At 37.2% G+C, this 19,387-nt stretch overlaps 1 protein-coding gene across 1 annotated transcript in view; it reads right to left on the reverse strand.

The window, feature by feature from the left end:
• The window catches only part of XKR3 (XK related 3), a 30,715-nt gene that overhangs the window by 4,293 nt on the left and 7,035 nt on the right, over positions 1-19,387 (reverse strand). The window contains 1 exon segment of the mRNA XM_074030621.1: positions 17,693-17,946. Within this exon segment, the coding sequence (XP_073886722.1) occupies positions 17,693-17,946 (254 nt within the window).

Below are 19,387 nucleotides of genomic sequence, written 5' to 3' on the forward strand. Positions count from 1 at the left end.
AAGGTACTAATAGAAAACTTCAGCACGTTACTTTCAGCAATGAATAGATCATGCAGACAGAAAATCAGTAAGTAAACATTGGATTAAAATGCACTGCAGGGCAAATGAACAAAACAGTTACAGAACTATCCATCCAAGAGTTATAGATATACATTCTTCTCTACTGCATACATGGAACATTTTCCAGGATATGTCATACATTAGACCAAAAAACACATCTTAATGAATTTGAAGAGATCAAAGTCATATAAGGTATCTCTTCTGTTATCACTAATTCATAAGTATTTGAAAAATAACATACTGCTGAAAAACCAGTGAGTCAATGAAGACATTACAAAGAAAATACCATATTTCTTGAGACAAAAATAGAAACACAACACATCAAAACCTACTGCATACAACCAAACCAGTTTTGTTTTGTTTTGTTTTGTTTGTTTGTTTTTTAGATGGAGTCTCGCTCTCTCACCCAGGCTGGAGTGCAGTGGCGCACAATCTCAGCTCACTGCAAGTTCTACCTCCAGGGTTCATGCCATTCTCCTGCCTCAGTCTCCCGAGTAGCTGGGACTACAGGCGCCTACCACTATGCCCAGCTAATTTTTTGTATTTTTAATAGAGGCAGGGTTTCACCGTGTGAGCCAGGATGGTCTTGATCTCCTGACCTTGTGATCCACCCGCCTCCGCCTCTCAAAGTGCTGGGATTACAGGCGTGAGCCACCACGCCTGGCCACACAACCAAAGCAGTTTTAAAGGGAAAGTTATGGCAATAAATGCCTTCATCAAAAAGAAGATATCAAATATACCAAGTCAAAGAATTAGATAAATAAAAAGCCAAAATAAAAAGTAACCCATTAAAGAAAAGCCCAGGACCTGATGGATTAACTACTGCATTCTACCTACCCCTAAAAATAACTACTACCAATTCTTTTTAACCTAGCAGAAAAAAAAAAAAGAAAGTATACGAACTATTCTGGTTCATTCTGTGGGGCCAGCATTATGCTCAATACAAAACCAGACAGGGACTCAACAAAGAGAAAACTACAGGCTAATATACCTGATTAACATAGTGTAAAAATCCTCAACACAATATTGGAAATGGAATTATTATGCATATTTAGAAAATCATTCATGATTTTCCATGATCAAGTGAGATTATAGGGATGCAGGAATGGTTTAATATGTAAGAATCATTAAATGTCATATATTACATCAGCAAAATAAATAACAAAATCTAAGTGGTCATTTCAATAAATAAAAAAGCCATTTGACAAAATTCAACATCTTTTTATAATAAAATCTCTTAACAAATTATTCATAGAACAATTGTAACTCAACACAACAAATGACATAAACAAGAATAACCAAATAATGCTTTACATGACAAACCCATAGCTAACATCAGAGTCAATGGGAATTCAAAGCTGAAAGCTTTTCTCTGAAGATCTGAAAGGAGATTAAGAAGTTCACTTAAACTGCTTATATTAACATAATCCTGAAAGTTTTCAGCCAGAGCAACTGAAACAAAGAAAAGTTACCCAAATTGGCAGGAAAGAAGTAAATTGTCCATATTTGCTAATGATATAATCTGGAAATCCCTAAACACGCCATTAAAAAGCAGTTAGAACCAATTCAGAAAATCAGTAAAGTTTCAGTTTACAATATCAACATATAAAATTAAGTGGCATTTTCATATACAAATACCAAAATGTCTAAAAAAAAAAAACTCAAGAAAACAATTCCATTTACAACAGCTATGAGAAAAATGAATGAACAAAAAAAACTTTTGAGTAAATATTACCAAGGAGGCAGAAAAAAATCTGCATTCTGAAAATTATAAAGTATTAATAAAAAATTAAAATAACGTAAATCAATGGAAAGATATCTATGTTAATTGACTGGAAAAAGTAATGTGGTTCAAATGTTTACAGGACTTAAATAGGACCACAGATTCAATGCAATCTCTATCAAAATATCAATGGCATTTTTCACAGAAATAGAAAAAGGTTCAAAATTAATATGAAACCACACAACAGAAAAATATCCTGAATAGCTAAAGCAATTCTGAAGATGGCTGTGGGGTTGGGGAGTGAAACCCCAGAGCTGGAGGCATCATGATGCTATAAGCCAATGCAACAGAACATAGTGAGCAGAAATAATTCCACACATGGATAGCCGACTGATACTTTACAGAGGTGCCAAGAGCACAAAATGAAGAAATGTCAATCTCTTCAATAAGTGGTGCTGGGAAAACAAGAGAACTACATTCAGAAAAACAAAATCAGAACCCTATCTCTTACCACATACAAAAATTAACTCAAATGCATTAAAAAGCATAGTGTAGTGGCATGTACCTGTAGTTCCAGCTACTCGGGGGTCTGAGTCAGAAGGATCACTTGAACCTAGGAGTTCAAGGCTGTAGCAGGCCACACTCACACCACTGCACTAACCCTAGGCAATATGTGTGACTCATCTGTAAAATTACAATTTTAAAAATGTTTAAAAGTAAATATGTAATAAAAACCCTAAACTGTGAAACTGCTAGAATAAAACACAGGGCAAACTTAATGTCCTTGGTCTGGGCAAGGACTTATTTTTGGAAAAGAGCTCAAACCAGAAACAACAAAACCACAAACAGACAAATGAGGTTTCTTCCTACTAGAAAGCTTGCATACAGAAGGAAAAAAAAAAATCAAAATGATAGAATGAGAGCAAATATTTGCAAATTATACATCAGACAAGGGGTTAATTAAAATATACAAGGAACTTAAAAAATATTCAAAAGCAAAACTGTAGCAGGACGAGCCACAGACAAAACCTCTTAGACACAGAGTTGTAGAAGGAAGGGCTTTATTTAGCTGGGAGCGTCCGCAGACTGCTGTGTTAAAATCGGAACTCCCCAAGTGCACAATTTCTGTCCCTATTAAAGGCTCACAACACTAAAGATTTCACATGAAAGCTTCATGGTTGATTTGAGTACGCAGGGGTTACGTGACAGGGGCTGCCTGCACCAGTGGTCAGAGAGAAACAGAACAGGGCAGGGAGTTTCACAGTGTTCTTCTATACAATGTCTGGAATCTATGAATAACATAAGTTTCTCAGTTATGAATTGATTTTTACCTACTGGGTTTAGGCCAGGCAGTCCTAAGCCTGGTTTTGGGCCTGGTGCTGGGCTGCCTGTCTTTGGTTTTACTTCCTTGTTTTTTTCTTAAAACAGGCACTGAATATAAAACAACATAAAACAATGTAAGAGGGTCTCCCTCTTTCCTCATTCCCCCCTTTTGAGACTGTCACTTTTTATTAGCGGGAGTTCTCACTTTTATTTTTGCTGCTTATGTCTTTTTGTGCAATAAATTGATAGTGATTCATATAGTACACTTGTGCTGAAGCATTTTGGGGAACTAAAGTAGCAACAAAGCTTTTTATCATTTGGAGAAGTACAGGTATCAGACAAGGGAGCAGTCAGTAGGTTCTTATTATTATTATAACTTTTATTATAAGAGTTTTAAATCCTCCTAGTGCTGGGAATTAATTTTTAAATGTGGCTTCAGGGTCCAATTTGTGCTACATTTGTAAGGGCACATGTGACTATGTCTTTAACTACCTGCCTTTGATTGTCTATGTGTAGACAGTAATTAGTAAGGTTAAATTTCTTATAGACCTCTCTTTCAGCTGCTAGCAAGTAGTTGAGAGCCAATCTATTTTGATACATAGCATTTCTTATCTGAGTTTATTGCTAGGCCAGAATAGTCAAACCTTGACCAGTTTCATTAGTAATAATTTCTAAAACAGCTTGTAACTGTATGATTCAATTGAGCATGTAAATGGGGCTCCAGTATTCCCATGAGCCATCTTGTGTCTAAGTGGCAGGCCTATATTATTGTATAATTTTTTAGGAGGTTATTTATCATATTTTTAATTACCTATAGCTAGGCTTCATTTTTCATAGGAAGCATAGACAGGGAAGCCCAGAAGTTCACCTGTTTTTATAGGCAGTAAGAAGAAAGATGGTTTAATAGTGCCAATAACACAACCACCTGTCTACTGGTCAGGCAGCTTAGCATAAGCTCTGTGTCCCCATATCCAGTATAACCGCCGTCCAGTCTTGGTGGAATTCTGGGTGGGCCCAAACAGTCTGCAACTTTGGAAATTTACTGAATGGATTTCTTTCTGTGTAGTTGGAACTCCACCGTGTAACTGTCTTTGTGGTACCATTATATAGCTTTTGCCCAAGACAAGTCAGCCGCCCTACAGGATGAGTGAATCCCTTTCCTTCACTAGCTATGCAATACTGTCTAATAATTGAGGTTTTTAGAACCCAAAAATTGTTAGGGTGGTTCTTTTTGGCTGGGAACTCATCAGGAACTGGGTCTGTAGGAACTAATTCTCGGGCTTCCCATGGCCAGTGATCTCCTGTTACGGTTCCTCCACAAACATAACATGAAGTGACTTTTAGAGACTGGGCTACATGTTCGGCTAATTGCAAAAGAAAATTTTTAGTTTTTCCTGGAATCTCAGGTACTGGCACATTTAATTTATCATAGAAAGTCTGAAATACTGGTTCTGGAGAGCGTCTTTGAACCTCTCCTTTCATTAGGATGCTTACACTAGGATCTGGTCCTTTTTCATCAATGCCTAAGGTTACGTATTTTCCTTTATTCCATTTTGGGTCTGAGGGGTTTGTGATTACCAATTCTAAAGGGTTGCAGCTCCCACTCATGCAGGAGGGGCTGACTTTTCCTTTTTGGAGCAAAACAGGACCTTTTTTATTATTATTATTATTTTAAGTAGCCCAAATGATACAAGACCAGTATTGACACATTTCACATAAATATGATTATTGACAGATACACTTATTTTCTGCTGTGTAACTTTTTTCTCAATCTAGAGAACCACATCCCATCCCATGCTGCTTACTATTAATAGCAGCACAGGCATCAAATTTTAAGATTACATTTTTGGGGACCCCTCTTTCTTCTGTTCTAGCTATTACTTTACTTGTGTCAGTTAGAAAAGGACCAGTCCTTAATTTTATTTTAAAAACTGTGATCATGGTAGGCTTAAAATGAGTCAAAACACACATTACGTTGGTTATTTCCTGGGCTACATACCTTGGATAGAATAGCATTATACAAACAAGTTTCTTTTAGAGTCCTGGTTCACTTATAATAACCATAAAATAATAGGACTGTAGCAATCTTTTGTCCTACCTTAGGTACTTGATGTATACACTGGGAACAGTCATCAGTCTGAGGAAGGTCAGTTGAAGTCCTTACTGTACACATCCAAATTTTAAGGAAAATGAGCCCCACAATGAGTTTGCTCATGCTTTGGCCATGTGTGGACCAGTCAGCTTCTGGGTATGACTGGAGAAGGGCTCGTCATCTTTTTCAGAGTCACTTTGGAGGGGTTAGCGAAGCTGCTTCCATCCATGTACAACTCCCAGTCTACAGATGTTTAAGGATGGTCTTGGAGGTTAGGTCCACTAGAATAAACTGTGTCCAATACTTTTACACAGTTATGTTTAAGTGGGCTCTTTAATACCAGGAGCAAGTTGACAGGTTTAGGGTGTTGCAAACTTCAATGGTTATGCAGGGATTTTTTACAGAGCAAGCTTTGGTATCTAGTTAGTCCAGCATTTATTAACTAATGGTGTCCTTTAGTATTTATTAAAATTACCACAGCATGGGGAGACTTTACATTTAGGTTTTGTCTAAAAGTTAGCTTATCTGCTTCTTGTGCTAACAGGGCCGTTGCTGCCAGTGCCCGTGGACATGGGGGCCAGCCTTTGGAAATCCCATGTATTTGTTTTGAGAGATGGGCCACTGGCCTTGGCCAGGGCCCTACAGTCTCGGTTAAAACTCCAACTGCCATCTTTTTTTTTTTTTTGACACACAGAGTGTAAAAAGTTTTGTCAGTGCAGGTAGCCTCAGGGCTGGGGCCAACATGAGTTTTCTTTTTAACTCATGAGGAGCTCATTGCTATTGGTTGTAACAGATGTAGTTTATTTAATCTACATTTTTATTGACTGTCATCTACTAAAATATTGATTTAAATACTGTAACTATTTCATTTCAAGCTTTGAATTGATCTGGTATTTCTTGTGGGGCTCCAATTGCATCTAAATAGATGTGAGAGTTGAAAGACTTATAAAGAACTTCTCTCGCTTTATGATGTCTTATTATTATTATTATTTTCTCTGGTTGATGAAATGCCATGGTGAAAGGGATAGCCAAATTGACTAAAGCACAAGTGCCACTCTATAGTTATTTGGTAGAGTGCCCAGTAAAGTCCACCACAATACCACTAAACATCCACTCAGGGATAAACAAGGGCTCACTAATTGATAAACTCTTGAAAATTCTTAATCTTGTTGCATTCCTTCAGGTCTCCAAGGAATGCTAATTCTCTTTCCTGCCATGAGAGACATGAAGTGAACTTAGTGTTGGGAGATGGAAGGTCCTCGAGGGCTGACCCTCAGGGACTTGGGGATACAGCAGAGAGATCCTGGCATGACTTATTACTCCAGAGTGTAGAATCCTGGAAAAGAGCTACCATGCAGCCCACACCTGGTCGACTGGAGGACCACCTTAGTGGAAGGGAGACAATCAGGGCCTCTGGCCTGCTATGTGCACAAGCATAACAATTGCTTTTGTTTAACGTGCAGATGGAATATTTGATCCATTTTAACCAGGCATTTGCATCTTGGTATGCTGTCTTAATTGCCAAAGTTTATTTTAAGTCTTTAACTTCTATGATCCTCTAGTAAAATGAATGTTTCTTTTAGCATCTATTTTTATTAGTTTTTAGACCAAAGAAAAGCTAAACACTATTTTATATTTAATAATGCTTTTTATATGATATTTATACCAGATAAGCTAAATTTTACCTTTATATTAGTGTGTTAACATTAATCTTAATTTTAATAAAACCTTGTAGACATATTTAATTTTTTATGTTTGACCATCAGGTAAGATTTTATAGTCTTTTTAATATTTTATAATTTTTGTTAAAGAGCAGGTGGATCAGGGAACCAAGAAATGTAGCAGGAGGGGCCACAGGCAAAACCTCTCAGACACTGAGAAAGCATCATGATTAATTTGAGCAAGCAGTGGTTAAGAGACAGGGGCTGCCTGCACCGGTGGTCAGAAAGAAACAGAACAGGGCAGGGAGTTTCACAGTGTTCTTCTATACAATGTCTGAAATCTATGAATAACATTGGTTTCTAAGTTATGAGTTGATTTTTACCTACTGGGTTTAGGCCAGGCAGGCCCCGGCCTGGTTTTGGGCCTGATGCCAGGCTGCCTGTCTTTGGTTTTACTTCTGTGTTTTTTTCTTAAAACAGGTACTGAGGGCCAGGCGCGGTGGCTCAAGCCTGTAATCCCAGCACTTTGGGAGGCCGAGATGGGCGGATCACGAGGTCAGGAGATCGAGACCATCCTGGCTAACACGGTGAAACCCCGTCTCTACTAAGAAATACAAAAAATAGCCGGGCGAGGTGGCAGCGCCTGTAGTCCCAGCTACTCTGGAGGGTGAGGCAGGAGAATGGCGGGAACCCGGGAGGCGGAGCTTGCAGTGAGCTGAGATCCGGCCACTGCCCTCCAGCCTGGGCTACAGAGCAAGGCTCCGTCTCAAAAAAAAAAAAAGAAAAAAAAAAAAAAAAAAAAAAAAAAAAAAACCGGTACTGAGTATAAAACAATATAAAACAACATGATAGGGTCTCCCTCTTTCTTCAAAACAAACAAACAAATACCACATGTTCTCACTTATAATTGGGAACTAAATGATGGTTACACAGGGACATATAGAAGGGAACAACACCCACTGTTGCCCATTGGAGGCTACAGAGTGGGAGCAGGGAGAACATCAGTGAAAACAACTAATGGACACTAGGCTTAATACCTGCGTGATGAAATAATTTGTACAACAAACCCTCTTCACACGAGTCTACCTATATAACAAACCTGCATAGGTGGCCCTAAACCTAAAATAGAAATTAATTTTAAAAATTAGAAAGAAAAAAAAAATTTCTGTATAAAAAATAGGTCTCTTAATAGGCCTTTCTCAAGAGATATTTTTTCAAAAGAAGACATGTAAATCAAACCAGTATGAGACTTCACCTCATCCTGAGTGGAATCATCATTATTTAAAGAATAAAAAGAAAAAAGAAAAGATGAAACAAAAAACCAAAAGACTATGGAGGAAGGAAAACCCTTGCACACTATGAGTGATGATGTAAATTATTACACTCATTATACATCACTAAACCCATTTTATTCCATGAACAGTTTGGAGCTTCCTCAAAAATTAGAAATTAGTACTAATGCATTATCCAGAAATTCCACTTTTGAGAATGTATCAAGAGGAATTGAATCCAGTATGTTGAAGAGATATATACACTCCCATATTTATTCCAGCATTATTCACAGTAGCCAAGATAACGAATCACCTCAAGTGTCCATCAGTGAATGAATACATAAGGCAAATATGGTACCTATACACAACAGAATAGTATTCAGCTATAAAAAAGAATGAAATTCTCATGTACAGCAACAGGGATGAACTTGGAGGACATTATGTTGAGTGAAAAAAAAAAGTCTCACTTTTATGAGAAAGCTTAAAAGGAAAAAAAAAAAAAAGAGTCTACGGATATACAGAGTGAAACAATGGCTACCAGAGACTGGAGTGGTTATGGGAAAAGAAAGAATGAGGAGAATTTTATCAAAAGATTTATAATTACAGTCAGATAGGAGTAATAAATTTAAAGATATCTATTGTATAGTAGGCTGACTACAGTTAGTGACCGTGTATTGTTGAAATATGTACACAGAATGGATGTTATTTGCTCTTACCAAAAAAAAAAGAAAAGAGAGAGAGAGAGAACTACGTGAGAAAATGTATTTGTTAATTCTCTGGATTTAACTATTCCATGTTATATACACTTCAAACATCATCTTGTACACAATGAAAACATGCAATGTAAACTGTCAATGTAAAAAAAATGAGAGAGAAAGAAAGGAGGCAGAGGGAGAGAGAGACAGAGAGAGAAAGAAAGAAAGAGAGAGAGAAGGATGGAAGGAAGGAAGGAAGGAAGGAAGGAAGGAAGGAAGGAAGGAAGGAAGGAAAGAAAAGAAAGAAAGAGAAAGAAAGAAAGAAAGAAAGAAAGAAAGAAAGAAAGAAAGAAAGAAAGAAAGAAAGAAAGAAAGAGGAAAAGAAAGAAAGAGAAAGAGAGAAAGAAAGACTGAAACTAACGGGGAAAAACAGCCACACCATAAAATTGCATTACACTGATCACTGGTACAATTTTCTTGGTTTTTTTTTTTTTTTTCTCTGTTTTTTTTTTGTTGTTGTTTGTTTTTTTTCTTGTTTTCTCCTGTTGTTGTTGTTGTTGTAGGTGATGGAGGTTTGCTCTTGTTCCCAAGGCTGGAGTGCAATGGCACTCTCTTGGCTCATTGCATCCTCTGCCTGCTGGGTTCAAGACATTCTCTTGCCTCAGCCTCCTGAATAGTGAGATGACAGGCACCTGCCACCATGTCCAGCTAATTATTGTATTTTTAGTAGAGACAGACAGGGCTTCACCATGTTGGTCAAGCTAGTCTTGAAATCCTAAACTCATGTGATCCACCCACCTTGGCCTCCCAAAGTGCGAGAATTACAGGTGTGAGCCACCGTGCCCAGCCTACAGTGACACAATTTTCATATGTTTATAAATAGGTGTCCATCTAAATTTTGTCAGTTAATAGAAAGCAAATAATTATGAATCTTGTTTAAAAACTGGTGGTAATAGGACAAGTGAACACACAAATACACAGTCTACAGATCTGTGAGTACAATGAAAACTGCATCTAATGCCATGAAGCTAGTAGAACTTTTTGTAAAAAATTTTCCAACTATAGATCCTATCCAATGGGATATGGTCGTGTAGCTATAGGTTTACTTAGCCATCATTTGTTTTACTGCTGAATATCATATATAATTCAATAATTTTAGACACATGCAAACGTGTACCTAGCTGGTTCTCATTTGATTTGAATGCCCACTTGTCAAATGTCTGTTTCTTTGACAAACAACTTCTTAGTCTTAGTTTGTTGTTCACATATATGCTAAAAACTTTCCTTGCTACGAAAGAATTTCAAATGACATCTGATGTCAAATGGCATCTTTGTAATGAAATATTGTACATTCCATGTCTTTTAGCGATGTTTTGTTCAAGTCTATATTTGTCAACTCTGAAAATAAAAACTGATTACCTTCGTTTTACATGTTGCAATCAGCACTTCCCTCTTAAACGTCAAATAAAAATGTTTTGATTTTATTTTACCTTTGCAGCTAATCAACATGCATCTGTTCAACTAGTTATCTTCCTCTTCATGTATATTCGAAGAGCATATATCTAAATGTGTACATTCCTGGTGACTATTTTTTAGTTTTTATTTTATTTTATTTTTTTGAGGCGTAGCTTCATCTTGTTGCCCAGGCTGGAGTGCAATGGCGCCATCTCAGCTCATGGCAACCACGGCCTCCCAGGTTCAAGCGATTCTCCTGCCTCAGCCTCCCCAGTAGCTGGGATTACAGGCATGCTCCACCATGCCCAGCTAATTCTGTATTTTTAGTAGAGGCGGGGTTTCTCCATGTTGGCCATACTGGTCTCAAACTCCCGACCTCAGGTGATCTGCCGGCCTTGGCCTCCCAACCTGCTGGGATTATAGGCATGAACCACTGCACCCAGCCCTGGTAATGACTATTTTTTAAATTTGACGTGACAGGTTAATGAAAAGGTACAAAAATGGTGCAGACATATTCAGTGTACATTTACACATATTCCTCCAAAGGCTACATTTTGAATAACTTCTCATAATTCTAGTACACATGTTAAGAGGAAACTGGCATTGGTTCAATATATGTGTGTGTGTGTGTGCGTGTGTGTGTGTGTTGGGGGTTCTATTTCATGCTATTTAGGTGTAGATTCAGGTAACTGCCTCTACAATCATGTTATTGAGGAGAGCAGAAATCACCTGGCGATCATAAAACAGACAATGCAGAGACAAAACTTCTTATCTGATGAATTTAAATGGGAGCAATGACCACGTGGTAACCATCAAATAGGCTGCCAAAGAGGCAAAACTCCTTACCTGGGAATTTAATAATCAAATTTTCTGAAAATCTAAAGTCAGCATGTAGTTTTGGGTCTCTTTTATAGTACTTTAGTTACTGTAAGTAACTAAAATTTCAAACCAACCAAAGGAAGCCAAGCAATGAAGTAAAGAAATTCAAGAGCTGAAAGATGAAACAGCCACTTAAAGAAAGACCAAAAATTGACTTCTTCAGCTGAAAACTTCACAATAAGAACATTATCATACAAATGGAAGTGTTAATGGGAATAGACCAAGCTGAGGAAAGAATTTCAGAACTCCAAGACTGGTTCTTCAAATCAGCTTGGTCAGACAACAATAAAGCAAAAATAATTCAAAATGAATAAAACATCCAAGAAATAAGGGGTTATGTAAAGAGACCAAATCTATGACTTGACTCATCAGCATTCCAGAGAGAAAAGGAGAGAGAATAAACAACTTGAAAAATATATTTGAGGAGGCAGTCATGAAGGTCTTCCTCATCACACTAGAGAGGTCAACATCCAAATCCAAATAATATGGAGAACCCTAGCCAAATGCTATGTAAGATGACCATTCCCAAGGTACATAGTCATCAGATTCACCAAGGTCAGTGTAAAAAGAAACAAACAAAAAAAAGAAAGGAAACAAAAAAATGAAAATATAAATGCAGCTAGAGAGAAGTGGCAGGTCACTTACAAAGAGAACACCATCAGGATGGCAGCAGACCTCTCAGCAGAAACCAGAGACTGAGGGCATATTTTCAACATTTAAAAAAAAAAAAAAAATCCAAGAATTTTATATCCCACCAAACGAAGATTCACAAGCGAAAAAGAAAGAAAATTCTTCTCAAACAAATGCTAAAGATATACACTTCAAGTAGAGTAGGCTTTCAGGACATCCTCAAGGGAATGCCAAACATGAATTTCAAAGAATGATACCTGTTCTCACAAAAGCACACTTAAGTGCAAGCCCACAGGCACTTTAAAGCAGCTACACAACAAAGTCTACCTAACAACCAGCTAACAACGTGATGACAGGATCAAAATCACACATATCAATACTCACCTTGAATGATACACAGTGGTAGGCTGAATAAAAAGACAAAACCCACCCATCTGTTGTCTTCAAAGCACTCATCTCACATCCAATGACATCCATACCCTCAAAGTAAAAGAGCAAGTAAGATCTATCATGCTAATGGAAAACAAAGAGAACAGGAAAACAGATGTGAAACCAATGAAAATTGAGAAGGACAATGAAGGTCATTACATAATAATAATGGGTACAATCAAACACTATCATAAATGTTAGGCCTCTGAGCCAAAGCTAAGCCATCATATCCCCTGTGACTTGCACATACACATCCAGATTGCCGGTTCCTGCCTTAGCTGGTGACATTCCACCACAAAAGAAGTGAAAATAGCCTGTTACTGCCTTAACTGATGACATTACCTTGTGAAATGGCCTGTTACTGTCTTAACTGATGACATTACATTGTGAAATTCCTTTTCCTGACTCATCCTGGCTCAAAAGCTCTGCTACTGAGCACCTTGCGACCCCCCACCCCTGCCCACCAGAGAACAACCCCCTTTGACTGTAATTTTCCTTTACCTACCCAAATCCTATAAAACAGCCCCACTCCTATCTCCCTTCGTTGACTCTTTTCAAACTCAGCCCGCCTGCACGTTATGTAAATGTGATTAAAAAGCTTTATTGCTCACACAAAGCCTGTTTGGTGGTCTCTTCACATGGATGTGCATGACACTAAATACACATACATATAAAAATGGAACACCCTGATTTGTAGAACTTCTTTTTTATTTATTTTTTATTTTTTTATTTTTTATTTTTTATTTATTTTTTTTTTGAGACGGAGTCTCGCTCTGTCGCCCAGGCTGGAGTGCAGTGGCCTGATCTCAGCTCACTGCAAGCTCCGCCTCCCGGGTTCACGCCATTCTCCTGCCTCAGCCTCCCGCATAGCTGGGACTACAGGCGCCCGCCACCTCGCCTGGCTAGTTTTTTTTTGTATTTTTTTTTAGTAGAGGCGGGGTTTCACCGTGTTAGCCAGGATGGTCTTGATCTACTGACCTCATGATCTGCCCATCTTGGCCTCCCAAAGTGCTGGGATTACAGGCTTGAGCCACCGTTCCCGGCCCCCAGAACTAGTTCTTCTTGACCTATGAAAAGACTAACAAAGAAACTCTGGACTTAAACTCAACACTTGACCAACAGGACCTAACACACATCTACAGAATGAACATGCCACCCAATAAACAGAGAATAGTCATTCTTCCCATCTGCATACAGAACATAGCCTAGGATTGACTCTGAGCAATTTACTATGGCAAGCCTCATTAAATTCAAAAGAAACATAAATCACACAAAGCACACTCTTGGTCCACGGTGCAATAAAAATAGAAATCAATACCAAGAAGATCTCTCAAAATACACAAATACAGGGAAATCTAACAACTTACACCTGAATAACTCCTAGGTGAATACCAAAATTAAGGCAGAAATTACAATAATTCTTTGAAATAAATGAAAATAGGAAAAACTTTTCCAAATCTCTGGGATGCAGCCAAAGCAGGGTTAAGTGGAAAGTTTATAGCCCTAAAATGTCTTCATCAAAAAGTTAGAAAAATCTCAAATTAACAATCTAACTTTGCACCTAAAAGAGCTGGGAGGGAGAGGGAACAAACATTAAATCCAGCAGAAGAAAATAACTAAACCTAGAGAACTTAATGAAACTGAGGTGCAAAGTACATATAAAAGATCACTTAACCAAACCAAGAGTTGACCTTTGAAAATAAAATAAATAAATAAATGGATAGTCTACCATCTAAATTAACCAAGACCAAAAAAAAAAAAAAAAAAAAAAAAAAAAAAAAAAAAAAACAACAACCTCAACATGATCACTCACCTCTAATCTCAGTACTTTGAGAGGTTGAAGTAGGTGGATCATTAGAGGTTAAGAGTTTGAAACCAGCTTGGCCAACATGGTAAAACCCTGTCTGTACTAAAAATACAAAAATTAGCCAGGCATGGTGGTTCATACCTGTAATACCAGCTACTCAGCAGGCTGAGGCATGAGAATTGCTTGAACCTGGGAGGTGGAAGTGTCAGTGATCCAAGATCATGCCACTCAACTGCAGCCCTGGTGGCAGAAAAAACTCAGTCTCAAAAAAAAAAAAAAAAAAAAAAAAAAGAAGGGACAACAAAATCCAAAAAATAAAGACAACATAGGCAGTATATGACCTATCCCACAGAAATACAAAAGATCCTCAGAGACAACTATGAACAACTCTATGCACACAAATCAGAAAATCTAGAGGAAACAGATAAATTCCTGGAAGCACACAATCTCCGAAGACTAAATCAAGAAGAGATTGAAACTCTGAATAGGCCAATATCTATGTTTAGGTAATTAAGAACCTACCAATAATTTTTTTAAAAATCCCTGGAGCAGATGAATTCATAGCCAATTTTTTCCTGATGTACAAAGAACTCATAACAATGCTATTAAAATTATTCAAACAAATGGTGGAGGGGCCTTTTTTCCATCTCATTCTATGAGGCCAGCATCAGCCTGATATCAAAACCTGGCAGAGACACAAGAAAACTTCTGACCAATATCCCTCATGAAGACAGATGCAAAAATCCTCATCAAAATATCAGCAAACTGGATCTCACAGTGCATCAAAAAGCTGGTACACCACAATCACAGTAGGCTTTATTCCTGGAATGCAAAGCTGGCTCAACATATCTAAATCAATAAATGTGATCACCACATAATCAAAGGTAAAAGCCAAAACAGAAAAAGGGATTGATAAAATCAAACATCTCTTGATGACAAACTCAACAGATTAAGCATCAAAATAATGTACTCAAAATAATAAGTCTCCTATAACAAACCCATAGCCAACATCATACTGAATGGGCAGAAGCTCAAATTATTTAATGTTATCCCTGTCAAACTGTCAGTACCATTCTTCACAAAATTAGAAAAAAAGACTACTATAAAGTTCATGTGGAACAGCAACAACAAAATGCTGAATTAGTCAAAGCATTCATAAGCAAAAATAACAAAGACAGTGATGTTATACTACCTGACTTCAAACTACACTTAAAAGCTGCAGTAGCAAAAACAGCTTGGCACTGGTGCAAAAACAGACACAGAGAGCAAGAAAACAGGTCAGGGAACCCAGGTATAAAGCTATATACCTACAACCATCTGATCTTTGATAAGACCAATGAAACAGGCAATGGGAAAAGGATTCCCTTTTAAATAAATGATTCTAGGATAACTGGCTAGCCACGGGTAGAAGAACTAAACTGAACTCCTACCTTTCACCATATACAAAAATTAACTCAAAATGGATGAAATGTTTAAATCTAAGACCTCAACTACAAAAATCGTGGAAAACAACCTAGGAAGTATTCTTTTAAACATCAATAGTGGCAAAAAAATTTTAGGTAAGTCCCCAAATGCAATTTTGCATCAAAAATAAAAATAGAAAATTGGGACCTAATTTAACAAAAGGTTTTCTGCACAGCAAAAGAAACTGTAAACAGAGCAAACAGATAACCTACACAATGGGAGAAGATATTTTCAAACTATGCATCCAACAAAGGTCTAAGATCCAGAATCTATAAAGAACTTAAACAAACCAACAAGCACAAAACAAATAACTCTGTTAAAAAATAGGTAAAAGAAAATGAACAGATGCTTCTCAAAAGAAGACGTACAAGTGGCCAACAAGCATATGAAAAACTGCTCAGCATCAGCCCATGTGTGGTGGCTCACCCCTGTAATCCCAGCACTTTGGGAGGCCAAGGTGGGTGGATAACCTGAGGTCAGGATTTCAAGACCAGCCTGGCCAATATAGCAAAACCTTGTCTCTACAAAAAATGTAAAAATTACCTGGACATGTTGGTACATGCCTGTAATCACAGCTACTTGGGAGGCTGAAGCAGGAGAATCACTTGAATCCGGGAGGTGGAGGTTGCAGTGGGCCAAAATCATGCCAGGGCACTCCAGCCTTGGCAACAAGAGTGAAACTCCATCTCAAAAAACAGCAACAACAAAAACCTCCACAAATTCAGCATCAGTATTCATCAGAGAAATGCAAATCAAAACCACAGTGAGATAGTATCTCACATCCGCAAAAATGGCTACCATTAAAATGTCAAAAACCAACACATGCTGGATGAGGGTGCTGAGATAAGGGAATGCTTACACACTGCTGATAGAAGTGTAAGTTACATCAGCCACTGTGGAAAGCAGTCTGGAAGTTTCTCAAAGAATTTAATATAGAGCTACCATTTCAACCCAGCAATCTCATTACTGTGTATGTACCCAAAGGAATATAAATCATTATATGTCCAAGACACACGCAGTCATGTGTTCACTGCTGCACTATTCATGGTAACAAATACATGGGATCAACTCAGGTGCCCATCAATGGTACACTGGATAAGGAAAATGATTGATTGATTTTTTTCGTATGGTTTCATTGTATTCCATGTATGTGTATGTGGAATACCGTGCAGCCATACAAAATAAATAAATTATGTCGTTTGCATCAACATAAATGTAGGTTGAGGCCATTATCCTAAGCAAATCAGTGCAGAAATAGAAAAGCAAATAGATTTGCTTACTCATAAGCAGAAGCTGAACATTCAGCACTCCTGAACATAAATATGGAAATAACAGACATTGTGGACCACTAGTGGGTGCAGGGAAGGACGGAGTGGGCTAAAAAAAGGCTCCCTATTGTGTACCATGCTTACTTCCTGGGTGATGTGATCCGCACTCCAAACTTCAGCATCTCACACAATATTCTCATGTAACAAACTTGTACATATACTATACATATACTCCCTGTATCTAAGGTAAAAAATTTAAAATAACAGATACATAACTATTTGCCTGGTGACTTTTATAAAATTTTATAGTCTTAGGCACATTCTAATTTTCATGCAGTTGCTATTTCTATTAAAAGCAATGCTGTTTGGCCGGGCGCCGTGGTTCATGCCTGTAATCCCAGTACTTTGGGATTTTTTACACGAGGTCAGGAAATCGAGACCATCCTGGCTAACACAGTGAAACCCCGTCTCTACTAAAAATACAAAAAAATTAGCTGGGCGTGGTCGCGGGAGCCCATAGTCCCAGCTACTCCGGAGGCTAGGGCAGGAGAATGCTGTAAACCCGGAAGTCGAGCTTGCAGTGAGCGGAGGGAAAAAAAGCAATGCTATTTATAAAAGGCAGATTATAACAAAAATATGTTTTAGATAGAAACTTATTCCTCCGCTTCTTATCTAAATATTATATCATGCTTAATTTAACTCTTCAGGATCAATAAAATAAATTGATGCTAACTTTTATTTATATAAAATTTCTATGGATTCCAACAGCATCTTTTTATAAGCTGCTAACAAAATAAATTCATGGAAATTCAATCTTATAAAAAATTTAGTGCAACTGTAATTTGGGATTACATATTTCAACTTCTCAAATTCTGTTGTATTATTTCACCTTACTGTCCTTTGTCTGTCTTTCAGCACCAAATAACTCAACTTACCTCTACCAAAAGGCCATTCTCTTATAGTGAGAGTGATGTATATCTGAAAAAGTAATTGTGGAGCAGAACCAAGAAAAGCCTGAATCACTGACATGCACTTGAAAGCCTTCTGCTGCATGAAATTATCCCGGACTAAGAATGCAATCTCCCTTTCCAGCATCGTGTTTCTCTTTGTGATGCTATCTTGACTCCCTTCCTTCTCCTGTTTAAGATTTTTCAACAATTTGTGGTAATTTATAATGGCCTGTGAACACCTGTTAACATGAAGCAACATCTGAAATTAACATTTATTAGTGTCAGACATCTAGAAATATTTGAAAGTTTTTCAGCATAGGAACTCTTAATTTTGAAATTACACCATCAAATGGCAATCATTAACTTAATCACACTGGATAAAAAATAAGTTTCTAACAGTTTCTAATCTTATTATTTATGGAAGTTCTTCCCCTCATTTTCAACTTGAAATATTGTATAACTACAGCCTGAAAAAAAAATTTAAACAACAGATGAAAAAGTAAAAATTCCTTCATTCATACACAATTCAATTCACTTTCTCAAGGTCAGTTTGATTAAATTATATCCAAAATTTTTTCTAACGCATTAATATTCTGACACATACAAAAGTTATTTCTCCAGAAACATACTCTTCTGACAACTTTTTAAAGACATCAGTGTTTTTAGGTGTTCTTCCCATGATACAAATGTCAACTGCCTCAAAGGACCCCAAATTTCCAATGGAACATATTTTGATTTACGATTTTTCTCTAGTGATGAAATTTAGCTCATTTAGCATTATTTTAAGACAGCAGTCTAAAAACACTCAATGAATGCTTAAAGCAGTCCCAGGTAAGTGACAAAAACATACACAGATATGATCTATAGTGGAGTTTAACTTCAAAGTACTCCTCAAAGAACTTTCACAAATAAAAATCTATAGGAAATAAGCAGATCTTTATAAGAAATTACAAAACATGAAGAAAAACAAGATACCATGAATAAGAAGTGAAAAATGACCCCAACATATTTCCTATGTAAAATTTACTGAATCAAAAATATTTACTTTTTGAAGAAATAATAGAGTACCTCAGAAGTATGAAAAAAGAATGCTTCTCGATGAACAAGTTTTAAAAAGAACCAACAGAAAGTCTAGAAAACAAAATATAAAAATCACTGGGTAAATTAAATAGTTGAAAGCTAATTACATAACTGAAAAATAAGTTAACAAAACTACAAAAAATGTAGCAAAGAGAGAAAGAAGCATCTAATATATGATGGAGATTATAGGGCATTTAAGAAAAGGGTGACAAAGCCTACACTTCTGATCAGAATTTTAAAAGAATACAGGAAGTGGCAGTATTTTTAAAATAATGATTAGAAAAAGAATTTCAAATTGTTACAATTGTGAATTCTCAGATAAAAGAAGTCTTATATATCCTAAGCAGAAAAGACTTATAAAGAATAAAATTAAGTAAATGTGGCCAGGTTCGGTGACTCATGCCTGGAATCCCAGCACTTTGGGAAGTCGAGGAGGGGTGGATCCCTTGAGCTCAGGAGTTGGAGACCAGCCTGGGCTACATGGTGAAACATTGTCTCACCTAAAAATACAAAAATTAGCTTGGAGTGGCAGTGCGTGCTTGTAGTCCCAGATATTGCTGAGACAGGAGTATCACTTGAGCCTGGGTGGCAGAAATTGCA

The sequence above is a fragment of the Macaca fascicularis genome, chromosome Y (genome assembly GCF_037993035.2).
Source record: "Macaca fascicularis isolate 582-1 chromosome Y, T2T-MFA8v1.1".
Lineage (NCBI taxonomy): Eukaryota > Metazoa > Chordata > Mammalia > Primates > Cercopithecidae > Macaca > Macaca fascicularis.